Source organism: Pristis pectinata, chromosome 11 (genome assembly GCF_009764475.1).
Source record: "Pristis pectinata isolate sPriPec2 chromosome 11, sPriPec2.1.pri, whole genome shotgun sequence".
Classification (NCBI taxonomy): domain Eukaryota; kingdom Metazoa; phylum Chordata; class Chondrichthyes; order Rhinopristiformes; family Pristidae; genus Pristis; species Pristis pectinata.
This window is the reverse complement of record NC_067415.1, coordinates 47,850,609-47,866,578: the sequence shown is the minus strand read 5'-3', so window position 1 is coordinate 47,866,578 and position 15,970 is coordinate 47,850,609. Positions and strand designations below refer to the sequence as shown.

At 38.6% G+C, this 15,970-nt stretch overlaps 1 protein-coding gene across 9 annotated transcripts in view; it reads right to left on the bottom strand.

Moving 5' to 3' along the window:
- Window positions 1-15,970, bottom strand: part of cep295 (centrosomal protein 295) — a 93,746-nt gene that overhangs the window by 60,428 nt on the left and 17,348 nt on the right. For all 9 annotated transcript variants that reach the window (XM_052025968.1, XM_052025969.1, XM_052025964.1 and 6 more), the window contains exons 9-14: window positions 13,541-13,714; window positions 9,296-9,559; window positions 8,838-8,944; window positions 7,512-7,694; window positions 3,848-3,948; window positions 2,557-3,208 (exon numbers count right to left, since the gene is read on the bottom strand). In XM_052025968.1, coding sequence (XP_051881928.1) covers window positions 2,557-3,208; window positions 3,848-3,948; window positions 7,512-7,694; window positions 8,838-8,944; window positions 9,296-9,559; window positions 13,541-13,714 — 1,481 coding nt within the window. The remainder of the gene's footprint in view (window positions 1-2,556; window positions 3,209-3,847; window positions 3,949-7,511; window positions 7,695-8,837; window positions 8,945-9,295; window positions 9,560-13,540; window positions 13,715-15,970) is intronic.

The window sequence follows — 15,970 nt, the reverse complement described above, 5'->3', positions numbered from 1 at the left end:
ATTCTCAGGATATATCGGGGAAACACATTTAAGACTGAAATTAGAAATTTCTTCACTCAGAGAATAGTGAATTTGTGGAATTCTCAACCACAGAGGGGAGTGGAGGCCAATTCTCTCGATAGATTTAAGCAGGAGGTACATAGATGTCTACAAACAAAAGGATCAAGGGGGGCAAGAATATTGAATTGAATTATATTGAATTGTAGAGCAGGCTCAAATGGCCTAATACTGCTATTTTCTACATTTCCATGCAAGTCAGAAGTATGATGCTATACACTCCACTTGCATGGATGAGTGCAGTTTCAACATCATACTCAACATCAGCCAAGACAAAGCAACCCACTTGGCCAGCACTCATTCACCACCCTAAATATTTGGGTGGTGAAATCAGCTCACCCTGACTGCAGTTACTCACATGGGCTATCCTGACATCATTTATCATACCTGTACCCTTCACCACCAAAGAGGACAAGGAGTGCAAGCACATGGGAGCACTAATGCCTGTGGGTCCCACTTCAAATCACACACCATTCTTGATTTGGAACTATATCATCATTCCTTGAACATTGCTGGATTTAAATCCAGATGCATTGTGCAAGTACCTTCACCAGAAAAACTATAATGGTTTAAGAAGGTAACTCATCATCACATTTGAGAGTATTCGAGATGGGCAATAAACACTAGCCTCACCAGTGACAACTACCTCCTGAAAAATAAAATGTGGGAGCAGTTGGCAATAGCAAACAAATGATCAGTAAGAAGGAGTGAATGCAGAATAATTAACTGAACCTACCAGAGGAATCTAGAGTGTATATTGAAAATGATTATCTAAAATTATTGAAATGTTGAGTCCAGAAAACTAATGTAATGAGCTGAAGATGAGTTGTTCTTTTAGCTTACAATGAGCTTCACTGGACTAATACAGGATGTCAGGGAAGGGTGTGTGTAGGGGTCGTTTGAGTGGTAGTGGGATGGACAATTAAAGTGACAGGTGACTGAATGGTTGGAATCAAGCTAACAGATTGGCCTCCTAAGCGGTTCCATTGAAGTGTAAAGCAAGCTCAAAGAATAAGCGCCTCATCTGATTAGGCACAAAATGGTCTTCAAGACTCAAAACAATTTTAGATAACTAACATTCCAGCATTTAGGCAGGCACGGTAGCGTAGCAGTTAGTGTAACGCTACTACAGCGCCAGCAATCCGGGTTCAATTCTGGCCGCTGTCTGTAAGGAGTTTGTACATTCTCCCTGTGTCTGCGTGGGTTTCCTCCAGGTGCTCCGGTTTCCTCCTACATTCCCAAGACGTACGGGTTAGGAAGTTGTGAGCATGCTATGTTGGCACCAGAAGTGTGGTGACGCGGGCTGCCCCCAGAACACTACACAAAAGAAGCATTTCACTGTATGTTTTGATATACACATGACTAAAAGATATCATATTTTATTTCAGATTTTCTGCAATTACACCACCTCCAGACAGATCTTTTGTTTCCCATGAACATGTTATGCTTTCACTCCTGACATTTAATCCTTCTTGGCATTTACCCTATCATAGACTATCTCTCCTGTTCTCTCTTCCACAATCCGTATTTGGTCTCCCTAATGTACAGACCACACTATGAGCAGTGAATGCAGCACCACAGTCAAAGTACTACAAGTAAATTGCTATTGTACGTGGATAGAGAGTTTGGTGTGCTGGACTAAGTTAAAAGCATAGCTGTTCCATTTCCTGCACTTGCACTAAACAAAGTGCAGTCGTTAAGCATGGCTGGAACTTCTTGTGCTTGTTACTTAAATCCTGTCAGTAGCTTACTTGCACTTTCTATTTGGTATTCTACATTTTCTGCTCTCGATGAGATCTCCTCTACCTGGGGAAGACAAAATGCAGAACAGCTCCACTCAGTGTACAAGCGTTACCTTGATTTTTCAGTCACTTATCTCTTTAATTCTTCAGCTCATTCCGATTTCTATGTTTGGCCTCCTACACCATTCCATCAAATCTCAACACAAGTTCAAGGAAGAACACGTCATCTTCTGACTAGGTACATTACAACCTTCTAGTCTTAGCTTCAAGTTCAACAACTTCAGATAATCTGCATTTTTAATATGTTTCAGATTTCCAGCATTCACAACACACTACATATTCCCCTGGCAATTCTGCATTTATACCTCTTCTTGACTGACCTTATGTTGTCATTACCACCTTCCTGTCACCCCTTTAGTCATTTACTTTGTACTGTCTTCAGCCCATCAGATCTTTCCTCTTGTACTACCCCCACCCTTCAGCCACACTTTCAAAATCCTGTTTATCTCTAACTTTTCCCAGTTCTGATGAACATTCAATCCCAAATGTTAAATGTTTCTCTCTCTGTGTATACTGCCAGTCCTGCTGAGTACTTCTAGATATTATTTCCAATGCATCAATCCAAATATCTAGTATAACCTCCAGACTCGGGAAGTCAAAACTCACTGAGTTACGTTAATATATTAGGAAAGTTTGCACTACAGTCATGTCCTTTCATTCTGTACATGAAAACCACTACAAGATGAGCAATGTGTACCTGATTTTCAATCCGATTCTTCTCCAGGGCTTGATGCTGTTGTTGTTGTTGCATCTGTTCCCTTAATTGGTTTTGGTGTCTACAGATGAATTCTTCTTGTAACCTCTGTGTGGCAAGAAGATCCTCCCTCTGCCTCCACAGTTGTTGTTGCAATCCTTTTAGGTGTTCTTGTTGGAGAGAAATATCCACTGATGAAGCAGATATTATTTCTTGATTCTTTAAGATTTCAACAGGTTTTGTCAAGGGTATGGAAAACATTGATTGTTTCAATCTTTCCTTTGCAATTTCTGCTGTTCCTGGCTGTGTTTGTATGGACTTGGATTGATTCTCCATTAAATGCACTTGACTCGGGACTTGGTATGGCTCAACTGCATCTGAAGTCCTTATGCAAGGTTCTAATACCTCCAGACCATTTACTTCAAAACCATGCCTTTCAGATCTTGGAAAATCAGGTTGACTTCTGCTTCCACTATGCACATCTAATGGGCTTTGATTAACATTCAGATGGCCTCTGGGTTCATTATGGCAATTCTGACATACAATGTCCTGTCCAGAGAGGCACCTTGCTGAAGTAGAAACAGAAGGTAAACCTTTCTCCAACAGATACTCTTCCAATTGTTTCCTGGTTTCTTCCACTGGTGCTTTATGCAGCCTTAAAAGATAAAATTAATTTGTGAAATGAGGCCTTAATACAGCAGCACCGATTGTTTTATTACAGAAAAGATACAAATGCAAACAATAAAAAAAGTAATTCGGCTTGAAACCAAAAAGAAGTTCCCACACAAAAATGCACCACTACTCTCATGCAAAGTATTTAAAATTAAATTATCAATAACTTAAAGCTACATCTTGTATTATAATTATTAGTAAACAATGGTCTCAAATATTTTCCCCTATCAATTCAATTGAAGTCTTAAATAACAAAAATCATAAAAGAACTGTAGATGCCAGGAATCTAAATAAAAACAGAAAATACTAGAAATACTCAGCAGGTCAGAATGCATTTGTGAGAAGAGAAGGTAACATTTTGGGTCACACCCAAAGAAAGACACATGATTATTTAATCCAACTCAGATGGACAGGTTGTTGCAATCAAATGCCACTCACAATTGCTGAGTCCAAGTCCGAACTGCACTAAGTATTATGTTATTAACCTTTCTTTAGATGGTTTTCATTAAAACATACAAATAATTTCATCAATAAATGCAATAACCATCAACTGAACATAAGGATAGTTAACATACTTTTTCCAAAAAATGCATGACCAAATATTTACACTGAGCTTTTTTACCTGTTTTGCTCAACAAGATGCCGTTGATACTGATGATGATGAAGCATATATTCATCTTCCGGAGAAACCTCGTTTGACACAAAAATCTTGGAATGTTTCAACTGCAGAGAACACAAAATAAGCTAAGTAATTTTTCGCGTCGAGCCTATGAAAGCAAAATCATTTTTTAGAATTAAAATCTCCACACATGTATTGGCAAATAGATTGCATTCACAATACTTTAAATGTGAGTTTCTATATAACGAGTTGTTTCAGTCCTAGATTCAATAAAACTGTCATTTTGTATTGCTATTGATATGAATAATCAAGTGATTAAATGCTGTTCCATTGCATCAAATGCAGCACCTCAAAAAAATCAATTTTAATGACAAATGTCAATGATTAATAATAGAACAACAATTATTTGTCTGAAAAACTGGTAAAATAATAAGATTTTCACAGCATGATTGAGTCAATTTTGTAATACACAAAACATAAATCATGAATATTGCAAAGATGAGAAGAAATTTCTAATTTCTTGTAATCAACTTCAAATTACGTTAAAATTATGTCCATTAGTAGGGATGTTCATTGACTGATTCTATAATTGGGGGTCATTATTTAAAAATAAGGGGCCACCATTTGTGACAGAGATGGGCTAAATTTTTTCCTCCTGAAACATCATGAGTCTTTGGAACTCTTCCTCATAGTGAAGAGAGTTTCAAAGGTAGAAGCTGAGTTTGGAATATTGTTAGGGCAGACATAGATAAATTCTTGATAAGCAAGTTAGGGAAGGGGTGGGAAGAAAGGTTAATGGGGTAGGCAAGAATGTTAAATTGATATTACAGTCAAATTAGCCTAAATATTATTGAATGGCAGTGTTAGCTGGAGAGATTGAGTACTTTACAGCTGCTCCTAATTCAATATGTTCATATGCTCAAGGAAATGTGGAAGCTAAATATAGAAAAAGCTGTATGATGCTTTCAACTATAGTTATAGAAAGTTATTGAAATATACTTAATCAATCCAACCAGAACTAAGAGCATTGTTTTTTAACCCAAAACATCAACTGTCTATTTCCCTCCACAGATGCTTTCTGTCCTGCCGAGTTCCTCCAGTGTTTTGCGTGTTGCTCCAGATTCCAGCATCTGCAATCTCGTGTCTCCAACCAGAACTAAAACTTCCCTTTTCCTCTCAAAATATTAATTACCAGCTTTGTAGTTTTGCACTCCATTCCCTTCAGTACACCGGGTAAACCAAAGTTGCTTTTTCCATAAATAAGTCATTACTGTTTGTTCAACAGCATTGTGTGCTCATCTCTCTCATTTTCTCCTTTTTATTTTCCTCTGTAGTCCTCAGATCATTTTGGGTTCTCTCCCCCTCTCTTGCTGCAAGCCTCTTCATCTCCTTAGTATCTCTCATTGAGAGTCATGGTCATACAGCTCAGAAACAGGCCCTTCGGCCCAATTGGTCCCTGCTGACCAAGGTTCCTATCTAAGCTAGTTTAAAACTTTGTTTTATTTGCCCATGTTTGGCCCATAGCCCTTTAAACCTTTCTTATCCATGTACCTGTCCAAGTACCTCTTAAATGTTGTTAAAGTACCTGCCTCAACCACTTCCTCTGGCAGCTCATTTCATATACTGACCACTCATTGGGTGAAAACATTGCCCCTCAGGTTCCTATTAAATCTCTCCCCTCTCACCTTAAATCTATGCCCTCCAGTTCTTCATTCCCCAAGCTTGGGAAAAAGACTGTGCTCATGCACCCTATCTATGTCCCTCATAATTCTATATACCTCCATAAGATCACCCCTCATTCTCCTACACTCCAATGAAAAAAGTCCCAACCTGCTCAACCTCTCTCCATAACTCAGGCCCTCGAGTCCCAGCAGCATCCTCATAAATTTCTTCTGCACTCTTTCAAGCGTAATGGCATCTTTCCTACAGCAGGATGACCAAAACTGAACACAATATTCCACATGCGGCCTCACCAGTGCCTTGCACAAGGACTTCTTCACCACCCCATCTACCTGTGACGCCACTTTCAGGGAACCATGTATCTGTCTCCTTGGTCCCTGTTCTACAACACTCCCCAGGGCCCGACCATTCACTGTGAAAGTCCTACCTTCATTTGTCTTCCCAAAATGCAACGCCTCTCACATCCAAATTAAACTCCATTTGCCCATTACCCAGCTGATCTAAATCCCTCTGTAAATCTTGATAACCATATTCACTTTCAACAACACCACCTATTTTAGTGTCATTTGCAAACTTACTAACCATGCCTTGTACTTTCTCACCCAGATCATTGATTTAGATAATAAATAGGAATGGGCCCAACACTGACCCCGAGGAAACACCATTAATCACAGGCCTTCAGTCCAACAAACAACTTTCCACCATCACCCTCTGCTTCCTACCATCAAGCCAATTCTGTACCCAATTAGCCAGCTCTCCTCAGATCCCATGCAACCTAATTTTCCATAGCAGCCTACCATGTGGAACCTTATTTAAGGCCTTACTGAAGTCCAGATAAAACACGTCTACTGCCCTGCCCTCATCAACCTTCTTGGTTACTTCTTCACAAAACTCAAATTTGAGAGACATGATCTCCTATGCACAAAGCTGTACTGACTATCCTTAATCAACCCGTCTTTTCAAATGCTTGTGTATCTTATCCCTCAGAATCCCCTCTAGTAACTTACCTACCTCAGATCTTATGCTTATGGGTCTATAATTCTCAGGTTTTTCTTTGCAGCCCTTCTTAAAGGCACAACATTAGCCACCCTCTAGTCTTCTGGCACTTCACCCGTTGCTAACGATGATGCATATATCTCAGCTAAGACTCCTGAAATTTCTTCTCTAGCTTCCCAGTGTTCTTGGATACACCCAATTAGGCCCTGGAGGTTTATCTAGCTTGATACATTTTAAGCCATCTAATACCTCCTCTGCAGACTATCCCCAAGACCTCCCCACTAACTGTCTTAAGGTCCAAAGTCTTCATGTCTTCTCCAAGGGAGCTCCTCCCTTTTACACCATCTCTATCAGAATTTCACTGTTTATTGAACACAAGTAAATAAACATGTACCAGGTCAAAGGCAGAATCTAAATAAACAATCTATTAAAATCTGACCCATGACAGCACATCCACACCAAGCTTTGAGCCACACATTTTTTTTCTCTAATTCTATTTACCTTTTGCCAATTTCTTCTTAACACTAGCACTATGCAGGCAACACAGGGATTCTCTGTCTTTGCTGCAAAGCACAGTATTTATTCCTCTACGCTATGCCCTACAACTACTGCATTTCTCTTTGCTCCCCATACTTGAATGACTCCCTGTGGCATGGTGCTATGGACAGTTTTCACATCCTACCTGCAGTCTGCACCCTCATCCAGACATGAAGTAAGAACCTCCTATCTATTAGACAAGGGTAATATAATTAGCAAATTAGAATTAACTGCATTTAAATGATAAATACCCACACAAAATGCCATATTAAATGCATGTTGAATCTTTTGTTTTCCTCTCCCCTTCTATAACGAAAATACTTAATGACAAGATGAACTAAGGCATTCATACACATGGATGCCCTATATATCTCAATGGAAGTAGTACACTATCTCTAAATTAATTGATTACTCTCAATATTTTGCTTTCCTGACACCTCAAACAATCTTTTACCTGTTCATGCTCCTGCGATGTTTGCTTTTCCAAATCACTAATCAGTCTTTCTTGCACTTGTGTTTCTCCTTGCTGCTGTTGTAACTGAGCTTTTCGCAAATTAGCTTCAAGATTTTGTTTCTGCTGTTCAGACTGCCACAGTATGTCTAACTGTTGTTGCTTCTGCTGTTCCAAGTTATGCAACTGATGAAAAAAAAGTGAGCATAGGTTTCTGTCAATACCAAATTTTAAGAAATTTAATTTCCAGTCTTTCTTCCCATATAAACTTCATGAAAAACTTATTGGATGACACAGCAAGTTCGAACGGGAATGCAAAAGCCTATCATGAATCTATAATTCTGGAGCTTTGTGCTTGCAAGAGGAGCTTTATTGCATCTTCTCCATACAACAGGATACCTGATGTTACCAATGCAATTACAAGGTTGGCAGGGAAGTGCACTGTTCACACTGATATGCATAAATTCTAGTCTCATGTTCCCCTAAAAACAGTGTAATTCTAGTTTGATTCCAATATCCCTCAAGTAAAATAAGGCAGCTTTAAGGTTTAAGAATAGACTACTTCATAAATCACAAAAAACAAATGGAATTTACTGAAGGAGAAAACTGTTGCATTTTCCAAGGGCTTCGCAAAGACAAAATCTACTAAAGTGACAAACAAAAAACCTGCCAAGTGATTTATGGATAGACTATAAATCAGGAGAGTCTGGTCAAATTTCTGTTTAGACATACTACTGATAACAATATTGCCTGGTGTAAAATTGAGCTCTAAAGTTTTACAGCATTTTCCCCCTCTAATTTCTCAGCTAGATTGCAAGTGTAGTTAAATATTACAGACTTACCCAGATGAACAAGACACAAAGTTATTGAATTTGTTTAAAACTGATAGTGATTGATTTCTGGACATTATGGGTATCAAAAAATATGGGGATAGTGCAAGAAGATGGTGTTGAGGTAGAAGATCAGCCATGACCTTGATGAATGATAGAACAGGACTAAAGGGCAGATGGCTTACTCTGCACCTAATTCTTACAGTGTTTCTTATCTTGTATTGGAAATCACAGGCCTTTATTCATAAAGAGCAAAACAAAGTCTATTTGGCGAACCCTACCTTTATTAAGATTTTTAAAAATGCCTCATTGTACTGTTATCAGAAAATGGACCGGATAAATTGCAAATTCATTAGCAAAAGGTAGTGCAGCATACATCAGTATTAACTTGCATTTTGTAGCAAGCCAGAGAAGTTTTACTTTTCTGAGGACGGGAGATTTCGAAGAAAATGCACAAACATATGATTCTTGAACTTAGCAAGTGTTTATACATACATACCTGTTTCATTCGGTCAACATCAGATCGAATTCTATTTGCTTGCTCCTTTGGATGGAACAAAGTCATATTTCCAGCTACTATGGTTTCTTCAGAAGTCTCTCTTTGATCTATAAAGCACAAGAACTTGGGTTACACTTCAAACATAGCCCACACCCAAGGACAGCAGTGGTTCAAGAAGGCAGCTCTTCTACCTTCAAGGACAACTTGGAATGGGCAATTAAATACTTATTCAGCCTCTGAAGCCCACATCCCTTGAATGAATATAAAAACATCATGCAAAATATCAACATTTTATTATGAAAGGTAATTACATTCTCACAACCCAATTCAAATTTGTTCGATATTAAAATACCAAAATTTCTGGAAGGCCATATTACAAACTTTTGGATTGAAGCTTTGATGAAAGTGAAATCTCAAAAAAAAAATCTCAGGCTATATTTTTTTGAAACAAGACTTACACTTATTGTTATGAGTGAGCACCGAATGCATTTCTGGATGTTCTTCGCTTACATTAGTGTTGGTTGTAGATGTTGTCAAAGTTCTTTGGTTGGTTTCTTCACTAGTAATGCAACCAGACTCAATAGTCACATTTTTGTTTACACTACTTGATTCAGATCTTGTCGTACAATAGTCTTTTTGTTTTCTTATCTTGGTAAGAAGTTTCATCAAGGCAGCTTTAGATGGGCTTGTGGAGGACTGATCAGTTACAATCAATGGTGGAACTTGACAGAGGAAGAAAACAGTGAAATTGGTTTCGATGTGCATATATTTTCTAATTTCTATACCATTCATTTATCTTACTGAAAATTAAGCAAAATTGTTCCAAAAATGATGATGGGCAGAATATAAAACTGGAATACACACATATGGAAGATGTAAATGATCCTAACATTAGCACTGTTCATCGTTCTTTACTACATACTGCAACTTACTTAGATTAAATAGATACCCTGGGACTCAATAACTCCATTCCTTTCTGTCTAATCAAATTCACCTCATCTCTGCTCTCATCATATTACTGGATCTCTTCCACCTTCAGAAACACATCAAGTTGCCTCTTGGAATCATTTGCATCACTTGCTGTGGTAGTCATTCTCAAAAATAAATTCCAAACAATTCAGCCACTGTGCAACGTAAAAAGTACACAATTTCATTTTCCACGTTCTCCTAAATGAATTCATTGGTATAGCAAATGAAAATTTCTCATTGCATCTCCTGTATTGTTAAAGGTAACAGATCAAAAAGGGATGTGGGCAAATACACACATCCTGTCATATTCATGACTCCATCATGAACATGAACAACAATTTATAAAGTTAGGCTCAATGCATTTGACTTGGGTTCTCAAAAATGTTGCTGATCCATCAGAAATCATCGCCAATACTTTGCACAGAAATTAAGGCATGACTGTCAATCTGCACTGGTAATAAAACAGCACATTCTGAGAAAGATGTAAATAGCTTTCTAAAATGGAATAGTAACAGGTAATCCTTCTTTACACTAAACACAAATGGGCCAAATAAAGGACAAATATAAAAGTGAACCTAAACACTTTTAACCTTTTTTTTTAAAATAGAACCTCCAAAGTACAGGCAGTCCTCAGGTTACATAGGGTTCCATTCCTGAGAACTGACTTCATAAGTCAAAAACAAACAAAAATAGTGTGCAAGAGAGAATCACAGTAACAGCTATGATGGGATAGTGAGCAGCTGTCAGCCAGCCTCACTGACTCAGTGAGTGAGCAAGTGAGCCTGCTTAGTGCTCCCAGCTCTGCTTAGCTCAACCTAACCCAATTGTTGTGGCTCGGGGGTGGGGAGGGGAGAGAAGGCATGCGAAAATGCCCCATTCCCACCTGGCAGAGGTTGTCTGCAGCCCTGCAGCAGCTGCCAAATCCATCCTCATCCATCTTACTGGTCTCTCAAATGCTCACTCATATGTATGGGGTGTTCATAAGTCAGGCACCTGTAATCTGGGGAGGACCTGCATGCAAGTCTCAGCTGATGTGGAATTTAGGAATTAATTCAAGTTATCGATAGATCCCATTTCCAAATCTAAAATGGAACATGCTGGATGTTGTAAGTATATGGATTTTAACCCAATTTTTTTCAAACCATTGACATTTTCTGTTTTTGTCATTTATGTTCAAACCTTCAATATACGCTTCATAAACAGCTTAAAATAACAGCTATAAATTGAGCTTTTGTTCTTGGTTCTTCACCTGAATCCTTCAATGTTATTGCTGTTCAAGAAGTCTGACATCATAGTGCTAGAATGAGAGATTCTTGTGAACCTATGGTACTAGCAATCATTGTTATGATTAGGAAGTTTACAGTATAGAGATCTGTCTTTGTAAGTGACTTCCATCAAGGTCATTGGAAGTATCCTGCCTTATTGCTGTCCTCAAAATCCATGTTCATGTTAATCAACCCTCATTGAAATTGTTAGTTTCTGACTTACAGAAAAATCAGTTTATGGGCAGTTCCCAGGAACAAAACCTTTACTTAACCCGGGGACTGCCTGTATTTTTGTGCATGAGGCCCTTGAATGGTGTGAGCCACATACCTAAGCAGGCCTCAGTTGGACGATTATACTCATTAAACATGATCTCAGTGTGCCTGGTCCAGAGAATAAGATGTTGATCTTCTTGCAAACAAGTCCTGTAGGTATTTTGATTTATGTTTGCTCCCATTTCACCTACTGCACACACTAAACACCTTATAGACCTGGCACATGTGTGGCCCCTTTATACCTCCAAGGCCATGTGGAGCTATTGAAGGAAAGGTAATTGTGCACATATACATTTATATTTCTAGTCTATCATGCAAATAATATTTGGCTTCTGAGGAGCTTCATACAAATTTGGAGGTGGAGGAGCCTAAGTCCAGACAGCTGTCTTTAAAAGCAATGGAAGAATTTCTTCATCTGTTATTTATTACTTGAAAGCAATAAGAGGCAAATATGATAGTCAAAGAATTGTAGGTTTATACTTCTGTGGATTAATTTGTTAGCTATTTAGGTAATAAAAATCATTAGTGTTCTATATTATGAAATAACACTTGGAAATAATCTGGAATGTGCAAATAATCTGCCATATATAGATATTTATCTATCTATATATATGTAAGTATATGTGGTCCATATTCTTTCCGATTCTGAACTAATAGTCTTATTGACACAGAGACACAATGAGGAAATTTACAGGAAATTGACATGGAAGGAATCACTTGCAAATTAGGAATCACTGCATTCCCATGCAACCACAGTAGATACAACACTGACCCTTTCACATCTTCCTTTCCCACCATCCAGGGACCCAAACAGTCCTGGCAGGTGAAGCAGCCATTTACTTGTACTTCTTCCAAGCATTTGGTTTTCATAATGTGGTTTCCTCTAAACTGCAGAAACCAAATACAGATTAGGTGACCACTTCGCAAAGCACCTGCATTCAGTCCACAGAGGTGACCCAGACCTTCCTGCTGTCCACACTGACCGATATCTGTGGCCTCCTACACATATAAAGCCAAATGAGGAACAGTACCCATCTTCTGCCTGGACCTTTTGCCTACTAGACTCTACATCAAACGCTACAATTTCAGGTAACTCACATTTACTGTCCATATCAGAAAAGTTTAGGTCAGGCATCTGTTATATTGGCTCAGTTTTTATTCCTCTTCATTAACACAATCTGCATGTCCTGAAGCCCCTGCATTTCACAACTTTTACATTCCTGTGTTCTCACTCTCTAAATGCCCTCATTTCATAGCTTTATGAACAAAGGATGACATTCTCTCTCCCTAACTGCCCCAATTAATTAATTGACCAGATGACCTCCATTACTGCTTACCCAGGGCAACCTTAGCCTCATCCTATCAGAGATACTCTCTTTGTCTTATCCATACCTGCTCCACAGATCCTATAACTTAATACTTATTTTCTCCACTTCCTGGTTCTAACAAATCCGACCTGAAACACTTAGTTTCTTTTTCCAAAATGTTGCTTGACCTGCTGAGTTTTTGGGGCAATTCTGTTTTTAATTCATATTTCAATACCTGTTTGCAATTACCTTCAACGAAAGTTACTGATCGATCTGTGCTGTCAGCATTAGCTTTGTGAAAACAGCAAAATCCTCAACATCCACGTGATCTTCATTAAGTCACTGCATTTTCACATTAACTGCTGATTACTCTTGCCACAGAATGACAAAAATAATAATTAGCGTATAAGTAACATTTCAAATAATTGTTAGCGACTGATCAGTCACTTGACAGAAGAGAATCTCGCTCCAGGTCCTAACATAATGCAGGAATTTTTTTTGTCCATTTTCCTTTCATTTCAACTCAATCTATACTTTTCTCTATTTTTGTTCCTCTAATTGATTTAGACATTGATTTGAGTAGGTGAACTAATTTCCCTTTTTAATCATCATCAGTTACTTTCTTGAATTTGTTTCACCTTCCTTAAGGATACACCATGCTTGTCCCATTGTTCACCAATGTGCCATGCAGCCAATGCTACATCCTTTTTGGCTTACATTTCCAGCATCTTTGAATGCACACAATTTTAAAATATCTAAATGTGAATGAGGAAATCTAATACAGCATGCCACAAGGTGATCTGCACAGGCAAAATCCTTGCCAGAACATGATAAATCATCTGACCTAAATATTTCAGAGATAGTATTCACATTTAAAGGATTCTATTACCTTCTGGTTTTCTAAAGTGTTGTATCTCAGACTCTTCTTGGCCACCTTTTGCACATTGCTCCTCTTGAAATCCTTCTGGCTCTACAGAGAGATCTAAATCTTCATCCTGCGTTTCAACAGATGGGGCTGGTAAAGGTTCCGGCTCAAGGCGCAATACCACATCACCTTTGATCTCTGAGTAAAATAAAAGAAGAATTACTAAGCATCATAGTAACTTGTCACAAATTACTTAACATTTGACTTGGAGTCTGCATTCAGACAGAAAGTAAATAAGGCTGGACAAACTTGGGCTCTTTTCTCTGGAGCGGCAGAGGCTGAAGGGTGATCTGTTGAAAGAGTATAAAATTATGAGGGGCATAGATAGGGTGGAAAAGCAATATCTTTTTCCCATCATTGAGTGATCCAATACCAGAGGGCATGCATTTAAGGTGAGAGGGGGTAGGTTCAGAACAGACGTGAGGGGTACATTTTGTTTTACTGAGAGAGTGGTGGGTCCCTGGAATGCGTTGCCTGATAGGGTGGTGGAGGTAAATTCATTGGTGGCTTTTAAGAGGGACTTGGATGGGCACATGAATGAGAGGAAAATAGAGCGATATGGGCATCCTGTAGGTAGGAGGGATTAGCTATGTGGGCACAACGTTGTGGGCCAAAGGGCCTGTTCTGTGCTGTTCAATGTTCTATATGTACCAACCATGGCATCCTTGCACAAGAAAAAATGCACATGAACTATTTAGTGAACTAAAGTGGAAAAAGAGTAAAAAGTTCTTTATGGCTAAAAATATTTGAAATGTTTTTCAATAACAAAAATATTTAGAAACTATCCTAAGTAGGAAAGATTTATAAATCAGTCTTCTGGCCTATAAACAAATCCATTATTTCCCCCTAAAATTATGCAACAAACAAATGCTATACATCATACAAGGCACAAAGTTAGACAAAAAGAAGTGCAACAGTATAGTTATACTAAGAGGACTTCGAGATCATTAAAGATGCTCTCTAAATAATTAGGAATACAAAGTACTTTGTCATAGTAAAAAAAAACAAAACGGACACAAAAGTACCAAGTAGTGTTAGGCCAGCTGAGCAAAAGCTTATTGAAAAATATACGATGCACCTTGGAGGTGAAAGAGAGATTTGATAAGGAAATTCCAGAACACTGAACCTCAGCAACTACTTCAAGGCTGCACTAACAGAAATCATTAATTTAAGAGAAACAATAGATATTTATCCAAATCCTCCTTCAAAACAATGTACAAAAGAAAAGCAAAAATTTTGAAACACAGAAATGCACCCCTATATCAGATTGTTTTTTTTCCTGTATACAGTTCAACATCATTTAAGTATGCAGAGGGTTCGTGGAGTCTATATCCACATATCCTTAAAGGCGACAAGACAGGACAATAAACTGGTTAAGAAAGCATGTATACGCTTTCCTTTATTTGCTGAGATACAGAATACCAAACATACAAAACAGGGAGGTTATGCTGGAACTGTGTACAACACTAGCTAGACCACAGCTGGAGTACTACATACTTCTCTGATCATCACATTACAGCAAAGATGTAATCGTACTTAAGGGAGTGTGGAGAAGATTGATGAAGATGTTGCTGTGAAAAAAGACTGGGATAAACTAGATCTTTGGAACAGAGGCAGCTGAGGTCAAATACTATTTACGAGATGCCAGGGTGCACCTTGTTGATGTCCTTCATCAGTCAGGGCACTGTGTATAGGAAATGGGAAGTTATGTTGCAGTTGTATCAGATGTTGGTAAGGCCACACTTGGAGTACTGTGTGCAGTTTTGGCCACCCTGTTACAGGAAAGATGTTGTTAAACCAGAAAGAATGTAGAAAAGATTTACCAGGATGTTGCCTGAGTTACAAGGAGAGGTTGCATAGACCAGGACTTTATTCCTTGGAATGTAGGAGATTGAGGGGTGACCTGATAGAGGTGTATAAGATCATGAGGGGCATAGACAGGGTGAAAACACAGTCTTTTTCCCGGGGGGGGACGCTAAAAACAAGAGGGCATAGGTTTAAGATCAGAGGCGAGAGATTTAAAAGGGAGATCAGGGGCAGCTTCTTCACGCAAAAGGTGGTGCGTATTTGGAATGAGCTGCTGAAAATAGTGGGTGAGGCAGGCACATCAGCAATGTTTAAAAGCCATCTAGATAAGTACATGGACAAAAGAGGTTTAGAGGGCTAGGGGCCAAATGCGGCAAGATGGGACTAGCTCACTGGGCAGCACAGTCGGCGTGGATGGGATGGGCTGAAGGGCCTGTTTCTGTGCCATGTAACTCTATAACTATTGAGTGTATAAGACTATGAGGGGCCTAAATAAATGCATATGATCTAATTTTCCCTCACAGAGCAGTCAAAAAACAGGGGAAATAGATTTAAATTAATTGATAGAAACATTAGAGGCGATGGGGA